Here is a 19,042-nt window from a genome sequence, read left to right on the forward strand (position 1 = left end):
TATCTATCTATCTATCTATCTATCTATCTACTGTTTTCTTTTTTCATTTTTTGAGACAGGGTTTCCCTGTGTAGCCTTCGCTATCCTGGAACTTTCTCTGTAGACCAGGCTGGTCTTGAATTCACAGAGATATATCTGCTTGTCTCTACATCCTGAGTGTTGGAATTAAAGGTGTGCATCACCACCACTGGGCTCATGTTTCCTATTTTAAAACACCATATTACTTGTGTTTATTTCTCTCATGCACTCTTTACTTTTAGATTCCCACTCATATTACTGTATCTCCGTCACATAGCATGAGCTTTTGTTCAATGAAATAAAATTCTCTATTTTGTGAAAAGCCAAGGAATATGAGCAATGATGGATTGCACATTATTTTAAAGCACTTTCACTATTATCATGTGAAAGACATATCTAGAAGAAAATTGTGTCTTCTTTTAGTATCACTGTAGCACAACTATAGCATACAGAAATAAAAAATGTGCTACAACATTTCTAATTTAACCAAGAAATGCTATCCAGAACAGCTTGTCAACCAAATGCCCAGAAATCTTGAACCTTAACTCACCATAGTAATGAAGAAGGGCTTGATTATAAAATAAGTAAAGATTAAGAATAGCCAAATGCATATCACAGAGATGATAGAAAATATCCAAGAGGAATATGAAGTCCTTTCATATTTTTGTGGTACTGAAATAAAATTCAGGTAATGGTTTAAAATTAGAGGAATTGTCCAGTGTTTGGCAGATACATATTGTGAACAGAAAGCTGTCAAAAGCAAAGACGGCAGTGTATTGTCAAATTACATTTTGACATCTTAAATTTTAGGATAAAAAAGGTTTTTAAAAGGGGGATTATGCAGAGATTTGTAATTTCCAAGCTTAGTTGAGAACGTAAACTCTCAAGCTAACATTCAATAATATTTGACTCGTTAAAAATTTCAGAGGAAAATGAAGATGAGCAACCAATCCTAACCACATTCTAACTTAGTCTACACTTCTCTCTCTGGCTTTATTAAATCTCTTCCTAACTGGTCTGCTCAATTTAGTAGATGGAAGGCTTAGTGCTAAAGTGTTGACTAGACCCGTAACTTGTCATCCCAAACACAGTGTTCAGAATACAGGCAAACCTTTCAGGAGTTATTTTGGCCCCTGCTACTTCCTTATTGCTCATTAATCCACATGATACGTTTCTGGTCTTTGACCTTCTGTCTGGAACACTCCCTTATGGCATAGTTGCAATGCACACCATACCTAAAGCAGCTTAGCAATGAAAGGGTTTATATTAGCCAATGTTTACAGTACCAAATGAAGGGAACCCAAGGTAGGAACAAGACAGAATCCAGAGGAAAGACCTGAAGCAAAGGCCATGAAGTAATGATGGATGCTTACTAGCTTGCTCTTTATTGGCTTGCTGTGTTTGCATCTCAGGACTGCCTGCCCAGGGGTCGTCCAACCCAGACAAGGCTGCGTCCTCTTATATCAATCATTTGTCAAGAAAATGTCCCACAGATTTCCTTACAGGCCAGTTGTACAGAAGCATTTTCTCAAATGAGGTTTTCTCTTTCCAGATGACCCTAGTGGGTGTCAATTTGACCAAACAAACACTTTCACTAGCACATACTGTAATCTATGATGGCCTGGAACACTCTATATAGACCAGAATGGCTTCAAACTCACAGAGATTTGGCTGTCTGTCTCTCTTGAATCTTGGAATTAAAGGATTAAAGGTGATCATTGCCATGCCTGAATGATTTGTGTTGGTGTCTCTTGCTAGAATGTTTTATACAAGCCTGTCTTCTTGTTTTGTTTGATACTGTTTTAGTTTTTAAAGGCTGCAAAGCAAATCAAAAGAAAATATTAGTGGCTCAAAAGACTAATCATTATTTTCTATCTTATAGTCTCTGGGCCTAGAGGGTCTCTGTCAGGAAGGCCAAAGTGGGTAGGTGGTGAATAGCCTGTGGAGGGAGTCAAGGAATCCATTTATTAAGATAGTGGCATGAGGATGGCCTGTGTGGAGAGGTGGTTGAGCTGTCCAAGAGTCTTGGATAGGGCACTGAACCTGCTGATGCTGGTGTGCTGTGGAGAACAGACACTGATAATAGCTCAGAAGGAGCCATGTAACTGTCCTCACAGTAGCAAAGATTTCTGTAAAAAAGCACTTGGGCCCTCCTATTGGCTAGCAGACTATTTAAATAATAGTCCTCAAGGAATTGGAAATTCACCCAAGAATCCCTTGCTAGGGAAAGGAAAGGATGAAGCCTGGTGTCAGCTAGAGAAACTTGCCTCGAAGGATGAGATTCCACACAGTTCTAACAACTTACCAGGCCACGTAGCAGGAGAGACTGCAGTTAATAAGATAATGATGAGTCAGTGATTGTCAGGGACACACTTGATGGGACTGTTTAGCTATGCATACTTCTTTCTATCCCTATATTTTGTGGTGATGCAAATATTCTGAAAATATCTCTTACACTCTAAGGGACTGGAACTTTTCCTGGACCTCACATTCAAAGTTAATAATATACCTTAAAGTCACTTAAGGCTGCTAACCTGCTGTGTACTCAAACTCTTTGTTTAACCTACCTTTAAGGGAACAATGTAACAACCAGCCTTACTTGCTTTGGATTTCCCATGTAATCAACTTTTACTACCTAAGCTAATGCATAGATGCAATTTTAAGTTATGTACTCTTCCATGTCCCTGACCCAGAATAATGCACATGAATCATTTGCTGAAATAAGCAAATACAGAAGTTGAAAGTAGGTTCTTAAAATCTACCACATATTGAATGCAACATTTATGGATATTGGTTGATAAGCAATGATGTTTATCATCTGGATCAGTTGGAATAAGTTGAAGTCAGTGACATAATCCCTTGTAAGACTCTGTTAAAGATCCTTTTCCCCATGTGATGTTTCTGTAGTATTTAATAAATACAGAGCAAAGTTCTTTATGATAGACAAAAACAACTCACACTCATAGATGCACAGATGGTCACACAACAGTCATACACAAGATAAGACAGGTACACATAGGGATAGACACACACAGACACAGGGACAAGCAAATGAATATGATGGCATTTCGGTGCAGTTTCAGAATGATATGCCTGACAGAGCATGGAAGACACAGGGAGTGAGCGTGAAGTAGAGAATTCAAATCTAGACTCTCTCTTGGTTAAATAACTGTAAGGGAAAGTGCTTTAACTTCTTTCCTTAATGTGAAGCCAATGCACTGTTGGAGTTAATCACTAATGTGTTATAATCTATGCAGTATTTAAAACTAAACTTTATGCCAGTACCTTGAAGACATTAAGTCATTGGACATTTAGTAAAAGATTTTCTATTATTACTTGTTTTTTTGACAGGTATATTAAGGATGCATCTGTCTCATCAGATCTATTAGGGTCCAGACTTTGATCTTAAAATCTCTGGTAATGACAAGAAGAATATATGAAGCCAGCATTCTACAAGAAGTAAGAGTGGTTCCTTTGGCCTGCAACATCCTCCTACTAAAGAAAGTTCAGCATTTTGCTTTCTGTGAAGAAAACGTCTCAAAGTTTTATTATCACAGAGTCACTAATGTGTGGTGAGATCGGAGTTGAGCTGAGACATGAGTTGTTAGCTGACACAGCTGGTGTTTTTAAAGACGGATTCATGTCGAAGTGATAATATTTTGGATCTATTGGATTAAATAACACTTACCATAAAGACTAATTTCACTTGCCTCTTTTTTTAGTTTCAGAATTGTAACTAGTGGAAATTTAAAGATGCATACATGTTTTGTATTCATAACACAAGTTATTTCCTTTGGATGTTTCTGGAACAAATGTCAAAGCAAGGGGATTGTTCACATGGAAATTGTTGGCAGTATTAAAGAAGATGCAGTGAGAAAAAACACCCAACTCTCACCTTCTAAATGCAAAGGTTGGTGTGATGATGAATTTTATTTATCAGTTTGCATGGGACATGAGGTACAGAGAGCTTTGTATGAGTGGCTGGGATGAAATTGGTGTTAGATCCAGTAGAGTAAGTGAATAGGCTGTTCCCCTTAGTGTGGATGGCCTCTGCAGTTGAAAGCATGAGTGTTATAAAATGAACGACCTTCTGAGTAGGAGAAAATCCCTTCTCTCGGTTGTTTTAAAGACTGGCTTTGCCATTTTCCTATCCTGGCACTAAACTGAAATCCTGGTTCAGCCTGCCTGAGTCTTGAGACTACCAGCCTTATCAAGCCTCCAGTCATCAAATTTACCCTGCATGTGTTGGGACTTATTGGCCTCTGTCATAAGGTGAACTGATACCTTAGATACACACACCCCTCTTTCTCTTCCCCTTTCTTTCTCTTCTTTGCACTCCCTCTCTTCCTCTTTATCTCTCCCTCCCTCTCTCTTTCCTTTATTTCCCTTCTTTCCTCCTTCCCTTTTCTCCTACTCACACACAGGTTACATTTAATTTTTGCTGTTGCTGTTGAGGCAGAGTTTTTCTGTGTAACAGTCCTAGCTGTCTTGTAACTAGCTCTGTAGATCAAGCTGAACTTGAACTCACAGAGATCTGCCTACTTCTGCCTTCCATGTTCTGAGATTAAAGGCAAGCGTCACCACTCCCTGGGTGCTACATTTCTTTAGGGAACTTCAGCAAATATAATTGAATATAAAAAAATTAACCCCAGGAAAGTCATGGAAAATAGGTAGCGAACGGGAGATGTATATGTATTTAGGAAGAGATTTCTCCCCTAATGAGAAGAACTTGACATTTGCCAGTGGGAATGGTAGTGCATAGGGTGATGTAGGCTACCCAAGATAAATAGATATCTTGATGAGAACTGGGGTCGTTGCTAGGTGTTTAGGGTTTGTGCAGTATGTCTTCAGTGCTAGGAAGGAGATATCCAATGCCAAGCTTTTTTGGAATAAAGACAATATCTCTTTCCTCTAGAAAACATCCTGCCCTGTCCAAGGGTGTTGACAGAGATTTCTGTCCCACCAGGTCCTTCAGTCATTCAATCCCAAAGAAAAATGCACAGAGGTCTACAATAATCATAAACTGGTTGGCCTATTAGCTCAGGCTTCTTATTAACCCTTATTATTATATTAGCCCATAATTCTTGTCTGTGTTAGCCACATGACTTGGTATCTTTTTTAGTGAGGCAGTCACATCTTGCTTGCTCTGTGTCTGGCTTCCTCGTGTCTGGGTGACGACTGCAGATGAGCTTTCCTCTTCCCAGAATTCTCCTGTTCTCATTGCCCCATGTCTATTTCCTGTCTGGTCACCCCACCTATACTTTCTGCCTGTCTACTGGCCAATCAACATTTTATTAAACAAGTACCAGAAACAAATCTTTACAGGGTAAAACCATTGTCCCATAGCACAAGGGGACAGAAACAAATAGATAATATTATATGACTTGATGAGAGAATGCCCAAAGCAATTTTTTTGTGTGTGTTATAGTTAAAAGAAGATAATAATAAGCAATACTGATTTACCTGAACTGATGATTCAAGGGACTGTTATCTATTTTGGTAGCTAATTATTTTGTCCTGAATTACCTGCACCACTCAACATTGATTCAACACTTACATGATTTCATTTCAGTTTTTGATACTCTTAGCTCCCTCTTTTCTCACTTATATTTTACTTACTTCTATAATATATGGTATGAAATATTATAAAACAGAATATGGGTATGTTTCTATTAGAAAGTTTTGTCATTTGATAAAAGTCTTAAATTGTTGAATGTGGGGTATAAACAGAAACCTTTGACTCCAACTTGTGAAAGCTACAATACTAAATTTGACAACTCATGGAAGTTACCCTTTCAATTCTGGCTTGAGTATCTTCATATTGGCATAGCATCTAGGTCACTTGAGCAACCCTTTACACTTTGGGAGACTTAAAATTTCCATTGGGTAACTGGGTTTTGCAATCCTAAACATAGAATAATTTTAGAAATGCAAATTTAAGTAATTGAAATTCTATACAATACTGAAGTCATAAAATGAACAATATTAATTAATTAGTTAATTCCTAACTGCACAAATCATCATGATTTTATGAGTGAAGAAAACAAGGTAAAAATTGAATGGTACTTTATGTTACCAGGTTCTTGGTCTAGACTACACTCTTCTCCTTATTTCTTATAATCCATTTCAAGTTCATTCAGATGAGACATACAAATATATACGGTAGAATATAGGCAGAATTTATTATGGATTTAAGTAGAAGACTCCTTTTTATTTTTAGTATTTATTCTTATTTCACATGTATGGATGTTTTATGTATATATGCACAACATGCATGTAGTACTCATAAAGACCAGAAGAGACTAATAGAATTGGAGTTACAGATGACTGTTAGCAGTCGTGTGATTCTCGGAACTGAATCCAGTCTTCTACAAGACCAGCAAGTGTCTGTAACTGCTAAAGCCACCTCTCCAGCACCTTAGATAGAACACTTTCAAGAGATGAGAACACACAGCAGCCAAAGGGATTTTTCTGTTGGAACCACCTGTAAATATTCATCCTTGATTTGAAAATATTGTTTGTAGAAAGGTAAGAGTTGTGTTTTAGTTAGTTTTTTCATCAGCTTGTCATAGCTATGGCCTTCTGGGAAAAAAAGGAACTTCTGTTGAGAAAATTCCTCATTATATTGGACTCTAGGCAAGTCTGAAGGGATTGTCTTGACTAATGACTGATGTGGGAGTGCCTAGCTCACTGTGAGTGGTTCCACTCCTGGAAAGGTAGTTTTGGGTTGTACACATCAACAAGCTGAGCAAGCCATGAAAAGCAAATGGGTAAGCAGTATTTTGCCATGGTTTCTGCTTTAGTTTTTGCCTTGAATTCCTTCCCTGACATACCTCCATGAAAGGCTATAAAGCTTTAAGGTGAAACAAATCCTGTTCCTCCTTAAATTGGATTAGATTAATTAATGTGTTCTAACACAGAAATAGAAGGCAAGCTAGAATCAGAGGACAATAATGAGAAGAAATAAGATTAGGACAGCAGGTAAGTACACAAAGTTTGAAGACTAATAGAATTACTACTAAGATTGCAAAAGGGATAAAACATTTTGCACATTTAAAAGCTAGTGGTGCCTGATGGGATTTGTAAGAGCATATGGTTAGCATCCAACCTCTTTTCAGACCTTCTCTCAGAGATGCTGACAGGCACTTCCTGAAGCATTGTCTGTAAGTCCTGACTCAGCTGACTTGTCAGTGTCTTGAAATCCCACCTGGGGAGTGAGGTTACAGCAAAGGGGTCTGTATCTTGCCTGGAAATTAGAGAGCCTGGCTGCAGACTCCTGCTGTAAAGCCCCTGCCCATCCTCAAAAGTTGTAAGAAGACACCCCCTCCTCTGTCATGTATATTCTGATCCCCTTCAGAGACCCGGTCATACTCTCTCTCTCTCTGGTGCAGGGCTCTGAATCCTCCTTGGAGCCCTTGCATGCAGTTGCTCCTCTTCTGTCTGCCTATGATATTAATAGTTCTTCTAATAAACTACATAGACTGGGTGATCTGTTTCAATGCCCTTCTATCCAAAACTAACAGGTTTGAATCTGGCTTTGTAGATTGTGTAAACCAGATGAGACATTAGTGAATTTATCTGGAATACACCTTAGCAATAGTAAAAGTGACCTCCAAAGCAGATGTATTTAAAGCTATATGATTCTGTATAATTTTACCATTTTGTTTTTTCTTCACACTTAAGTGAAATTCCCTGGGCTGTGTCATTTAAATTTACTTTTTTTTTTAGAATATTTAGTTAGAGTTTTAATATGACAATTGAAGCCTTATAATAGTTCTACAAATTACATAAAAATGGAAGCTACATGATCATACCATGAAGAGATTCCATAACAGCTAGACTAGTATTCAAAGTCCTTTACAAATTCTAGTTCATTTTGTTTTGTATCACTTTTAATTACTCCAGCTTTTGAATTTTGCTCCAGTTGTGTATTTTGACAAGTATATTTCTACCAAATAGCTGTTCTTGTAGGTGTTCTTAGTATATTTTATATGGATGATTTATATTCTCAGAGCTATACATTGAAACATTTTTCTATATAGTTGTAACATTTCAATAAATAATCATTTTATTTGTTTCTCTTTGAATCCAATTTTAGAGTTTTAAAATCTCTTTCATTTTATTCATTTAATTTTTACACTTACCTATTTGTGTGTGTGCGTGTGCAGGCACACGCCATGGCATACTTGTGAAGTCAACTTGAGGGAGTCAATTATTTTCTTTATCCAACTGAATTCTGGATCCAGCTCTCCAGAGCTGATGCATTTTTTTCTTTTTCTTTTCTTTTCTTTTTCTTTTTTTTTTTTTTTTTTTGCTTTTTTAGGAGCCTACCACCCAGCTCCTAAATAAATTACTCAGAGGCTTATTTTTAATTATGAATGCCAGGCCTTAGCTTGACTTGTTTCTTACCAGCTTTTCTTAAATTATCCCAGCTACCATTTGCCTCTAGGCTTTTATCTGTCTCTATTTCTGCATACCTTTCTTTTTCTTTCTCTGTGACTTGCTGTGTAGTCAGGTGGCTGGCCCCTAATGTCCTCTTCTCCTTGCTCTCCTGTTACTGTTCTTCATTCTCCTTCTCCTCCTCATTTTTTCTTTTATTCTCTCTGCCTGAAAGCCCCACCTATCTGTGCTCCTGCCTCTCTATTGGCTATTCATCTCTTTATTAGGACCATCAGGTGTTTTAGACAGACAGAGTCATGGCTTTACAGTTAATCAAATGCAGCATAAACAAAAGCAATACATCTGAAAATAATATTCCCCAACACAACTGAGATCATCAGTCTTGGCAGCAAGGTCCTCTAGCCACCAAAACAGCTTGTCTGCCTTCATTCTACTCTTCTCCTTACTCTTTTATTTTATTGAAGCAAAATGTTGTGATATCTCCAGTGGCCTCAAACTCACTGACTTACAGAGATGTCTTTAAATTTAGAACCCTCCTGCCCAGCCTTCCATATCCTGAGATTATACGCTTGTGTTACAATTCCTCACTGATTTCACTTTTTTTTTGTTGAAAAATGCAAAACTTAATAAAAATAGAAAGAAGATATATTGGACAGTTTCACTCTTTCTTAAACCATCATCTATTCCACTTATACCTGCCTCATATGAGAAACCAATTTTGCTAATTTGTGTCTTCATCTTTCCAAAAGTTTTTGGTTGGGTCTGCCAAGATGGCTCAGAGTTTATGAGCACTTACTGCTTTTGCAAAAGATCTGAATTCAGTTTTCAGCACCCACATTGCAGCTCAAAACCACCTGTAATTAACATTCCAGGGGATTCAGTATCCTCCTCCAGCCTTCTCAGGCACCATGCATGCGTGTGGTGCACATACGTACATGCACGCAGGCAGGCATACACTTGGAAACACATAAAATAAAACTAAATAAATCCTCTTAAAGAGGTTTTTGTCAAAAAGCTAATGTATGAACCTTCCTATTTATCTTTTTCCATTAAACAAATGATGTTTACATTCTTTTGCCTTTTCTTTTCTTTCTTCAAGCTAGTTTGTGCCAGGACTTACTCCATATTGCTCAAGGAGCTGTTGGTTCCCTTCCTAGCTGGGTGGCTGATGATGATGCAGACACTCTTTGGGATATCTAACCACTCTGCTGTGACTTGTACTTTGAGCTTTTTCCCATTATACATACTGCAGTTTTGAAAAAGTGAACAGACTTCCAGAAGAACCACAAAAGTTTAAATTCAGATTTTTTTTGGTTTATTCATTGATCCATTCAATAGATAACTATTATCGGGTATGGGAAACTAATATAAGAACACTAGCCATTTTGATGTGATAATGAACATGGACTAATTCATAGGGAAGTTGTCTGCATTAGGCATGAGGAATGGGCAGTTTATGTGAAGACACCAGGGTCAGTGTTTCGGGAAATTGAATTTTTAATCACCTCATTCACTGCACAGACACTGTGCTCATTAATTTTTGACAACTTGATTCAAGCTTAGGTTATTTGGGAAGAAAGAACCTCAACTGAGAAAATGCCTCCCCGAGATTGTTATGTTTTCATGATTAGTGATTGATGTGGGAGGGCCTAGCCTATTGTGGACACAGTGCTACCCTTGGGTAGGAGGTGTTGGGCTGCATAAGAAAACAGGCTGAACAAGCCATGCCCAACAAACCAGTAAGCAGCATACTTCTGTGGTCTTTGCTTCAGTTCATGACTCTGTACTCTGGCCTTGAGATCCTTGGTTTCCCTCAATGGTAGGCTGTGTCTGGATGTGTAAGTTATTTATAAATCTTTTCCTCTCCAAGTTGTTTTTAGTTGTGTTTATTACAGCAATAGAAAGCAAACTAGGACAGACATGATGAATAATTATGCCACCAGTGATTAAAATCTGTGCCCACAAGACTGAGGCAGAACTGGAGGGTTTATTTAGCTGAGTAACCTAGTGCTCTGCTTCTTTTTTGGTGTTGTATAAACATCATGACCAAATCCACTCAAGGAGGAAACTTCAGCACATCATTGAGTAAATCCAAAGCAGGAACTCAAAGCTGAAGCTTGAAGCAGAGATCATGGAGAAATATCATTCCTGGTTTGCTCCCAGGTTATGTTTCTTATACAGCCCAATGATCCTTGCCTTGTGTTGGTACTGCACACAGTGACCTGGACTCAGCTACATCAGTTAGCAATGAAGAAAATGTTCCCACAGACATAGTCCCATCAACAATGTGATGCAAACAATTCCTCACTGAGGTTCCATCTTCCCAGATGTGTCAAGTTAGCAAGCAAGGTCACACCTAGTTTTACTTTTCCATGTTGATAATCTTAAATACATATGGGATAATAATGTAGTCACATACATAATGTATATGTGTGTACATTTAACACAGTTTGTTCTTTTTATCTGTGAGATGTGTGAATTTAAACTTCATATAAAAATATATAAAAATTAATTGTATCTGGACAGAACATGTGATGATTTTTTTCCTTTGTCATTAACCCCTTAAAAATTCCCTAACCACCACTTACAAAATGTTTACATGTATTAGGCATTAAAAGGAATCTAGAAATGGTAATAAAATATATGGGAGATTGTGTGTACTTTACATGAAAATATGAAAATGTGTCTGCTTAAGGTTCTATACATACTGAGGGAAAAATGAATGTATGTTCTTTTAACTCTTTTTAAGATTTTTTTATTTTATGTGCATGAATGTTTTGCTTATGTCTATGTATATGCATTATGTGCATACCTTGTTCTCATAGAAGTCAGGAGGGGTATCAGATCCCCTGGAACTAGAGTTGTAGATGGTTGTGACCCACCATGTGGATGCTGACAAATGTGCCCACGTCCTTAACTACTGAGCCATCTCTGGAGCCCAACTGTATTTTTTACATGTTTATTATTATTTGAGTGTATGTGTTTGTGTGTTGGTACTTGCATGTCAGGGCATGCACGTGGATGTCAGGGAACAACTTGTGGAATCGATTCTCTACTTCCATTTTTGAGTAGATTCAAGAATTGAACTCCAGTGAGCAGGCATGAAGGACGAGTGTTTTACCTGCTGAGCCATTTCACAGGCCCGCACAAACTGTACGCATTTTTCTCTGATGAAAGGGAGTGTTTTTATATCTTATTCATACATTAATTCCTATAAGAATTGACTTTTATTCTTAAAAATTACACACTGAGTTATTACCATAACTAAACTCAATTCTTTCAGAAAAAGGAGAAAAAAAATGAATTCTGCTGACACAGAGCGGGAGTCTTAAGCTTAACTAAACTTAAGGCTATATTGAAAAGTTGTTCTGCTGCTTTTTATGCTGAGGGACAGGCTGCGGTGTGTGGTATTTAACTGGGGGTAACAATACGCGATAGCTAAATGAATTATTATTTAGTGGTTTGTATTTTGCAGTGGTTACCACACAGCTCTCCAGCGACTTGGATTCCTATTTCATGCAGCAGTTTTATGGCTAGCAGGGAAAGAAAGAGATGATATTTAAACAGTCACTCATCTTGTTTTAATGTCAGGCTCCTGTTCATCAAGAAAGTGTTCTCGCCAATTGGTGCATAAGCAGCGTTGGACAACAACTCAAAGCCTCGGACAGCTAGAACACTAATGATTTCGAAGGTCACACAGTTTTTACTGTTCAGCAACAGTTGGAAGGGTAGTAGGATTTGAGAACCAAGAATCCAGTAGGTTTGGTTTCTTCTATGCAGAGCCAAGGCTGCAAGATGCTGAAGTAAGCCAAAAGGAACCAGAGAAATGAGTAATACCGAATGCAAAGAATGGGGCTGTGGGGGCAGGGAGGGTTGGCCCGGGAGGTTAGCACTTCATAACTAGTAGTTGTTATTTTAAATGGTAGTTATTACTGCTATCAGCATTGATGTCTGTGCCTGTGTAATCACCACTGCCACCTCCATCAAGGCTCCCTGTATTTCCCAGTCAAGATCTTCACCTCCAGCAAGCAGCTCCTGCTTGTGTGAGTCATTTCCAGAAGAGTCTCTTCGGGGGTGTCGACTTCCCAGAAAGCAGGAAGTACCCTTGGGGAACCCTTCTGGCTGCTGGGCACGGACCCCCCCCCCCATTCGGGCGCCCCCTGCGGGTGACGAGCGTGCCCTCCGGTTTCGGGTTCCCGGGCACGGCTCGGCCCCGCCCTCCACCCGCTGGGACCGCCCAGCTCCCTCGCTCGGGCGCCCAGCCACAGGGTTCGCTGCTCTCCATCGAGGACCATGGCGAGACTGAGCTGGGGATATGGCGAGCACAACGGTGAGCGGGACTTCAGCAGGGGCAGGTGCCGCCTGGTGGGACCTCTGAAACCGGTGGGTGGGAGGGGGGCAGGGGCCTGGTTCCTTGTGTGCTCTTTCAGAGCCGACACTCGAAAAGCCCACCACTGTCTGGGGAAAGCCTGAGAGATCAGAACTCAGATGACACACTTGTGAGGAAAGAAGGACAACTTCAGGGCGGCATGGGCACTGATCGCTAAGTCACGGGACGCCTTCCAGAGACTGTTGAAGAAATCTTAGTAACTTGTAATTTGCATACTGACATGAAGCTTGCTTAGGGCTTGTTCTTCACTCTTCCTTTCCTACCAAAACGATCCTTTCAGAGACCAAAGCTTAGCAAATGATTACAGAAATCATAACGTAGCGCTAAGTGTACTTATTGATAAGCGTGGCAATGAGATATGTACTTTTCTTCATATTATAAGACATAAAACATTTTTCTGCTTAGTCTATTGAATTGGACTGATTGTTTAAAGTTAAAATTGTTAAAAGAATTGCAGAGATCCAAAGAAAGAATTGCAGAAGTCTATCAAAATGGAGTTTGTGAATACTATTAAAAACTTCAGTTTCATGTACATTATTGGACAGTATTCTACAGTACATTTCATGCAAATTTTAATGAAATTTTTCCTTTCTTTTACTTTATTTTTCTGACTTTGTGGCTTGAGATGGTGTCTCACTCTGTAACTTAGACTGGGCAGAACTGGTCATCCTCTTGCCTTAATGGAAAAATTTCATTTTTTATTGCAGCTTGCTTGAGGTTGTCATGACTTTTAAAATGGCACCAGATGAACTTGAGAATTTTAAGAATGAAATTTATGTCACAATGACGATCTTATATATTTCACTATCCTCTAATTTGTGTTTTGGAAAGACAATTTCACACTTTTCATTTTTGTCTTTGATGGAATAATTTGTATTGTTATTTGGCAGGTATAAGGTTGTGCTAGTCAATAAGTACTGATTGTTCCCTAATAGGTAGAAAGTGTTGTTTTCAATAAAATTCTTCTCCAGAAAACTTAAAAATTCCCCATAGAAAAGGCATTAACTGGGAGTCATTTTATGACTCTTATTTATTTATGAATCTTATTCACTTTTTAACTTTAAAAAAATTATTAATTTTCTCTTTAAAAAATGTGAGTATTTGTCTTTCAAGTATGTTTGTGCACCACATGCTTGCCTGGTACCTGAGGAAGTTATTGGATTGCCTGGCACTGGAGTTACAGAGATTGTGAGCCACTGTGTGGGTCTGGAAATTGAAGCCAGGCGCTTGGTAACCTTCTCTCCACTCCCCACTTAACATTCTAGCTAGGAGCTCTAGAATGATTTTTCTGTTGTAGATATGGTGGTTTTAAGAGGCCCATACCTTAAAGAGAGACTTTGTTAAAATCTATAACTAAGCAAGCCTTGTTATTTCTTCTTGTTTGACAAAATTAGTGCCTGGTCAGATTAAGGGGATCATGAGCTGAGAGCAGCAGGGATGAAATGGGATGGATGGGGAACTCTAGACAGACTGCCCTGTTCCCAAGCAGCTTGTCACTTCTTCCACTAACCTCTGATCATCTTTAATGGTTTAGGCCATGTGACATCACCAAATATTATATATCACTATGGATATTCAAAAATTCGTCAAACCTGAGGAACTGGGTGCCTTTCCCTTAAGAACCAACCAGGTTAACATGGGTTTAAGTTTGAATGTGCTAGAAAATGTACAAAGCCAGGCCTCTTTTAAAAGGTACAATAATGCAAGTGACTAGATAAATTGGCTATTTGATTCAAGTGGCTTTTTTTTCTTTTTTTGTCTTTCATAGATTTGACTTCTCTATAAACAGCTCTGGTTGTGAATGGCTAGGAACTGATGAAGAAAGGGATTCAGAAGCGAAAGCAGCCCCTTGCCTGTTATAAAAATGTTTGCACATTGTGACAGACACATTGTATGTTTGAAATCTTGTACTCCTTAGCTAACTTATATGTGGTGGCCATGAAAAGGAAAGATTTTCTGTATTAAATACAAAGACTAGATTGTGAACAGAAAGAGTACTCACATAGAAAGATAAGTGAAATGATCTAATAAGAAAATGTAATGCCTTTTGTACAGTGTCTTCTGGGAATTTTTAATGTGAAATTGCTATGACCCAAAGTATCTGATTCACAGACTCCTTTTGAGCAGTGTGGGTTGTCATGTATTCATGTTGCAGCTTTTCCCCCCCAGGAACCCATGTGAGCAGCAATGTTATGTTTATTGGCCATTTTGTTTGGATTATTCTGTGTGAAAGATTTGTGTTTATGTTGGGTAGCCTGGGTGCACATCACAGGTAGCTGAGCTGAGTGACATTCAAGACATCTGTGAGTGGTGTAACAAACAAAAACTAACAGGAAGTATCTTTAGGATGGCTGCCTTCTTTGATACTTAGCATGATCGTTTCATCTCTCTACTTTATAGACTTCCTGGCCTCTGGAGCAGCCAGGGCACATTCTTGATTTTGAGATGGAATTTCTTTGTTTGCAACAATGAATTGTACTTTTGTTTTAGCTTGGTAGATGGGTATCATTGGGGAATTCTCTATAAAATGTAAATATTCATTTACCTTTAAGCACATTTTAATTATGTAAACAACTTAAAGCAAAATAAATGCTTTCCATACCCACAAAGTACTAGTCCTGCTTAAAATATAGGTACTGGAGCCTTGAGGACGAGGATATTACTTTTACTAATTTTCTTAGGGGTTGTGGAGACATGTTTGTGTATGCGAGTGTTTTCTTCTGTGTGGGTAGATACACATGTGCGTGTGTGTGGAGAGCGGAGATTGACCTTGGTTGTCATTCACATTTGCTCTCCATCACCTTCTGCATCATTGAGTCAGGGTCTCTCCCCGTCTAACTAGCTAGTTTGCCCCAGACACCCTCTGTCTCTGCCTCCTACGTATTGCATTCCAAATGAGCTTCCATACCCACCTGCCATTCATGTTGATCATGAGGACCCAAACTATCATGGTCATGTTTGTGCTGCAAGCACTTTATTCATGGAGTCATCATCCTTGTGGCCTAATCAACTTTAATTTGTTGAGTGAAGAACTTACTTAGTCCTTTTCTTTTGGTCCTATCCATATCAGGCCCTATTCACTGGAATCAATTTTTCCCCATTGCTGATGGTGATCAGCAGTCTCCGATTGAGATTAAAACCAAAGAAGTGAAATATGACTCCTCCCTCCGACCTCTCAGTATCAAGTATGATCCTGCCTCAGCTAAAATCATCAGCAATAGTGGCCATTCCTTCAACGTTGACTTCGATGACACAGAGGACAAATCAGGTTAGCTCTGTTGGTTTATTTGTTGTTTTAAGACTTTGGGTAGTTAGACTTATTCTCCTATCTTTCATTCTGGAATTTTCAAAATTGAAGCATATTTTTTCATGTGAATTTAAATGCTATCTATTTGGATCTTAAGATAATGTTACCATAAAATAGAGAAAATTTGTAGGAAAAAGTGTGCTGGATGATATTTAAAAATTGGTTATAGCTTATTATTACTTAACAGTTAAAATATTGAAGTTTAATAGTATTTCATAAAATATTTTAATCTTTCTTTTTCCTGGAAACTTTAATTATCTTTTTGGATTTATTTATTTTACATGTATGAATGTGTGGATGTCTAGAAGTTATGATGGTCGTGAGCTCCCATGTGGATGTGCGGAATTGAACCCAGGTCCTCCGTACAACAGCAACAAATACTCTTAACTTCAACTGTTGAACCATTTCTCTAGTCCCATATTTTTGGAAAGTGTTTAGTCATAATTATTTTATTTATTTTATTTTATTTTATTTTATTTTATTTTGCTTTTTTGAGACGCATACAGTACTAAGGGATTTGCTTTTTTTTTTTTTGGTTTTTCGAGACAGGGTTTCTCTGTGGTTTTGGAGCCTGTCCTGGAACTAGCTCTTGTAGACCAGGCTGGTCTCGAACTCACAGAGATCCGCCTGCCTCTGCCTCCCAAGTGCTGGGATTAAAGGCGTGCGCCACCACCGCCCGGCTAAGAGATTTGCTTTTTAAATCAATTTTTTTGCTTACAATCACAATACATGTGTAGTAAAAAAAATAGAGAAATGTAGGACAAAAAATACCTATATCCCTACAGTTTATTATTATGTAATCAGTGTAGTGCTTTTCCTTAATATTTAAATTGATATATATATATATAGATATATATGTATATATATATTTAAAGTCACACACACATATATATATACATGCCATGTTAGTATTTTACATTTACTTTTTAAGTTATGTTTAGGCTGGTGTTATATTACTCTAAAAATTTTTTCTATTCAAAATATTTAATGGATTTTTTCATTAAAATGTATAGCTCTAACACCCTTATAATAGATAAAATATATCAATTACTCTTTTATAATAATTTATTATTATGTCCTAATACTGAACATTTAAGGAAGAAGGAAAGTACGTATTTAATTTAAAAATAGAAATATTTAAAACACCTATCCTTATATTTTTCATTACTTGTATTAACAATTATATTTAATTTGTTCATGGTTCATATCTTTCACAATGTGAATTGTGGACTCATTAAGTAAAAATTTAATTCACATGTCAGTTTATTATTAAAAGGGAGAATAAAGTAATATTTACTTAAAATGAATATTTAATACTGTTTGAGTCTACCTGCTGCCAAGCATGAATGATAATGTGTTAAAAATATATATCCAAATGGAAATGTGTGAAGACTTGCTTGTCAGTTGTGTTTCTATGTCATTGTTTGATGCACTTATGGAGGTTATTGTAGGTTCCAAGGATTGAACTCAAGTATTAGGCTTGCTGGGCAAGCATGTTTATCCCCTGAACCATGTCATTATCTTCCCATTAAGGATTTAACAAATTTCATCATTTGATTCATCAGCTTATAATTGAAATCATAATATTCTACTTTTGTTAAAAAGCATTGTTGTTAGCTTATATAAGTGTCTTCTTTACATTTGTCAGATCATACAGGGCGCCTGTCTATGGACCTGTACAAAGTACGTAAAGAAAATGAATGTGATGTTTCTTTTTATGAGAAGCAGAAAGGGAAAACCAGCCTTATTATATGTATTCAACTGCATTTCCTCCGGGCTTAGAGTTTTGTAAATCTGTTATTAGGTGGGCTTAGTGTACTGAGAAGTTTGGAAAAACAGTCCAAAGTTTCTAAATATCAAGTTGCTACCATCCACATTTGTAACAGGATATGTTTATAATATTTCAAGAATAAAATATCTAATGTTCTCAAATAAACAAAAAGTCTGCTCACATCTAATATTAGGATAAAAAGTGTTGAGTTAGTACTTCAAAAAGGATGAATATTAGTATTTTATTTGAAAAAAATTTCTTAATTCAATTTGATCTGCAGCATTGAGGTCTCTCTCTTTCCGCCTCCCCTCATCTCCCTATATCTCGTCTTCCTTCCTCTCCCTCCCTCCCTCTCCTCTCCACTCTTTCACTCCTTTCTGACAGGGTCTCTCAATGAACCTGGAACAAGCCTGCAGCCTGCAAGCTCAACAATCCTCCTTGCCTTACCCCACAGGGCTTGCAGGTGCCTCATGGCCGCATCTACATTTTTCTCTTTTGTTTGTGGTTTGTTTGTTCTTCTGAGTCAGAGTCACTCTGTGAAGTCCCGGCTGACTTAGAACTTTCTATATAAGCCAGGCTGTCCTTGAACTCAAATAGATCTGCCTAAATCTGCCTCTAGAGTTCTGGATTAAAGGTAGAAGCCACCATTCCCAGCCCTGGCTTTCAAATACTGGCCCACATGTTTGTATAACAAGTGCTCTTACCCATTGAGCCACCTCTCGAGCTCTAAGAAGCCATTCTTGACTAGAAGTTAACTCTGAATGTTATCAGTGAACATAGAAGAGGCATAGAGTTGTCCTCATGGTCCTTGAGGGTTTTGCATGGTTGAAAGATGCTCATGTGCACACTGCCTAACCTGCAGGCACTCACTCTTCAGAATGTTGACAGGGGACTAATGGGCATGGAATTCTTTAGGAAGAGTATCTACTGCATATAGAGGAGGATGGCAAGGAAAGAGAAACCTGGTAGTGGAAATGGGCTACTCTTGCCTGTGATACTTGTCTTTCTAGACTCGGAACTCCCTTTTCTCAGCATCTCATCTGGCTCTGGTTCCCATAGTGTCCTGGGATGACTCCACTGAGAACTTCCTACACTGTTATAACTGGCAGGTTGGATTCTCTTGACCTCTTACATTAGTGTTTTGTTTGGAAGAGAT

At 38.0% G+C, this 19,042-nt stretch overlaps 1 protein-coding gene across 3 annotated transcripts in view; it reads left to right on the forward strand.

Annotated features, from left to right (window-relative positions):
- Positions 1–12,690: 12,690 nt before the first annotated feature.
- The window catches only part of Ca13 (carbonic anhydrase 13), a 34,281-nt gene continuing 27,929 nt past the window's right edge, over positions 12,691–19,042 (forward strand). The window contains exons 1-2 of one of the 3 annotated variants that reach the window (XM_057791168.1): positions 12,691–12,748; positions 15,879–16,076. In XM_057791168.1, coding sequence (XP_057647151.1) covers positions 15,963–16,076 — 114 coding nt within the window. In that variant the 5' untranslated portion in view covers positions 12,691–12,748; positions 15,879–15,962. The remainder of the gene's footprint in view (positions 12,749–15,878; positions 16,077–19,042) is intronic. The other 2 variants (XM_057791167.1, XM_057791169.1) reach the window with 2 other exon arrangements.

Source organism: Chionomys nivalis, chromosome 16 (genome assembly GCF_950005125.1).
Source record: "Chionomys nivalis chromosome 16, mChiNiv1.1, whole genome shotgun sequence".
NCBI classification, from domain to species: Eukaryota; Metazoa; Chordata; class Mammalia; order Rodentia; family Cricetidae; genus Chionomys; species Chionomys nivalis.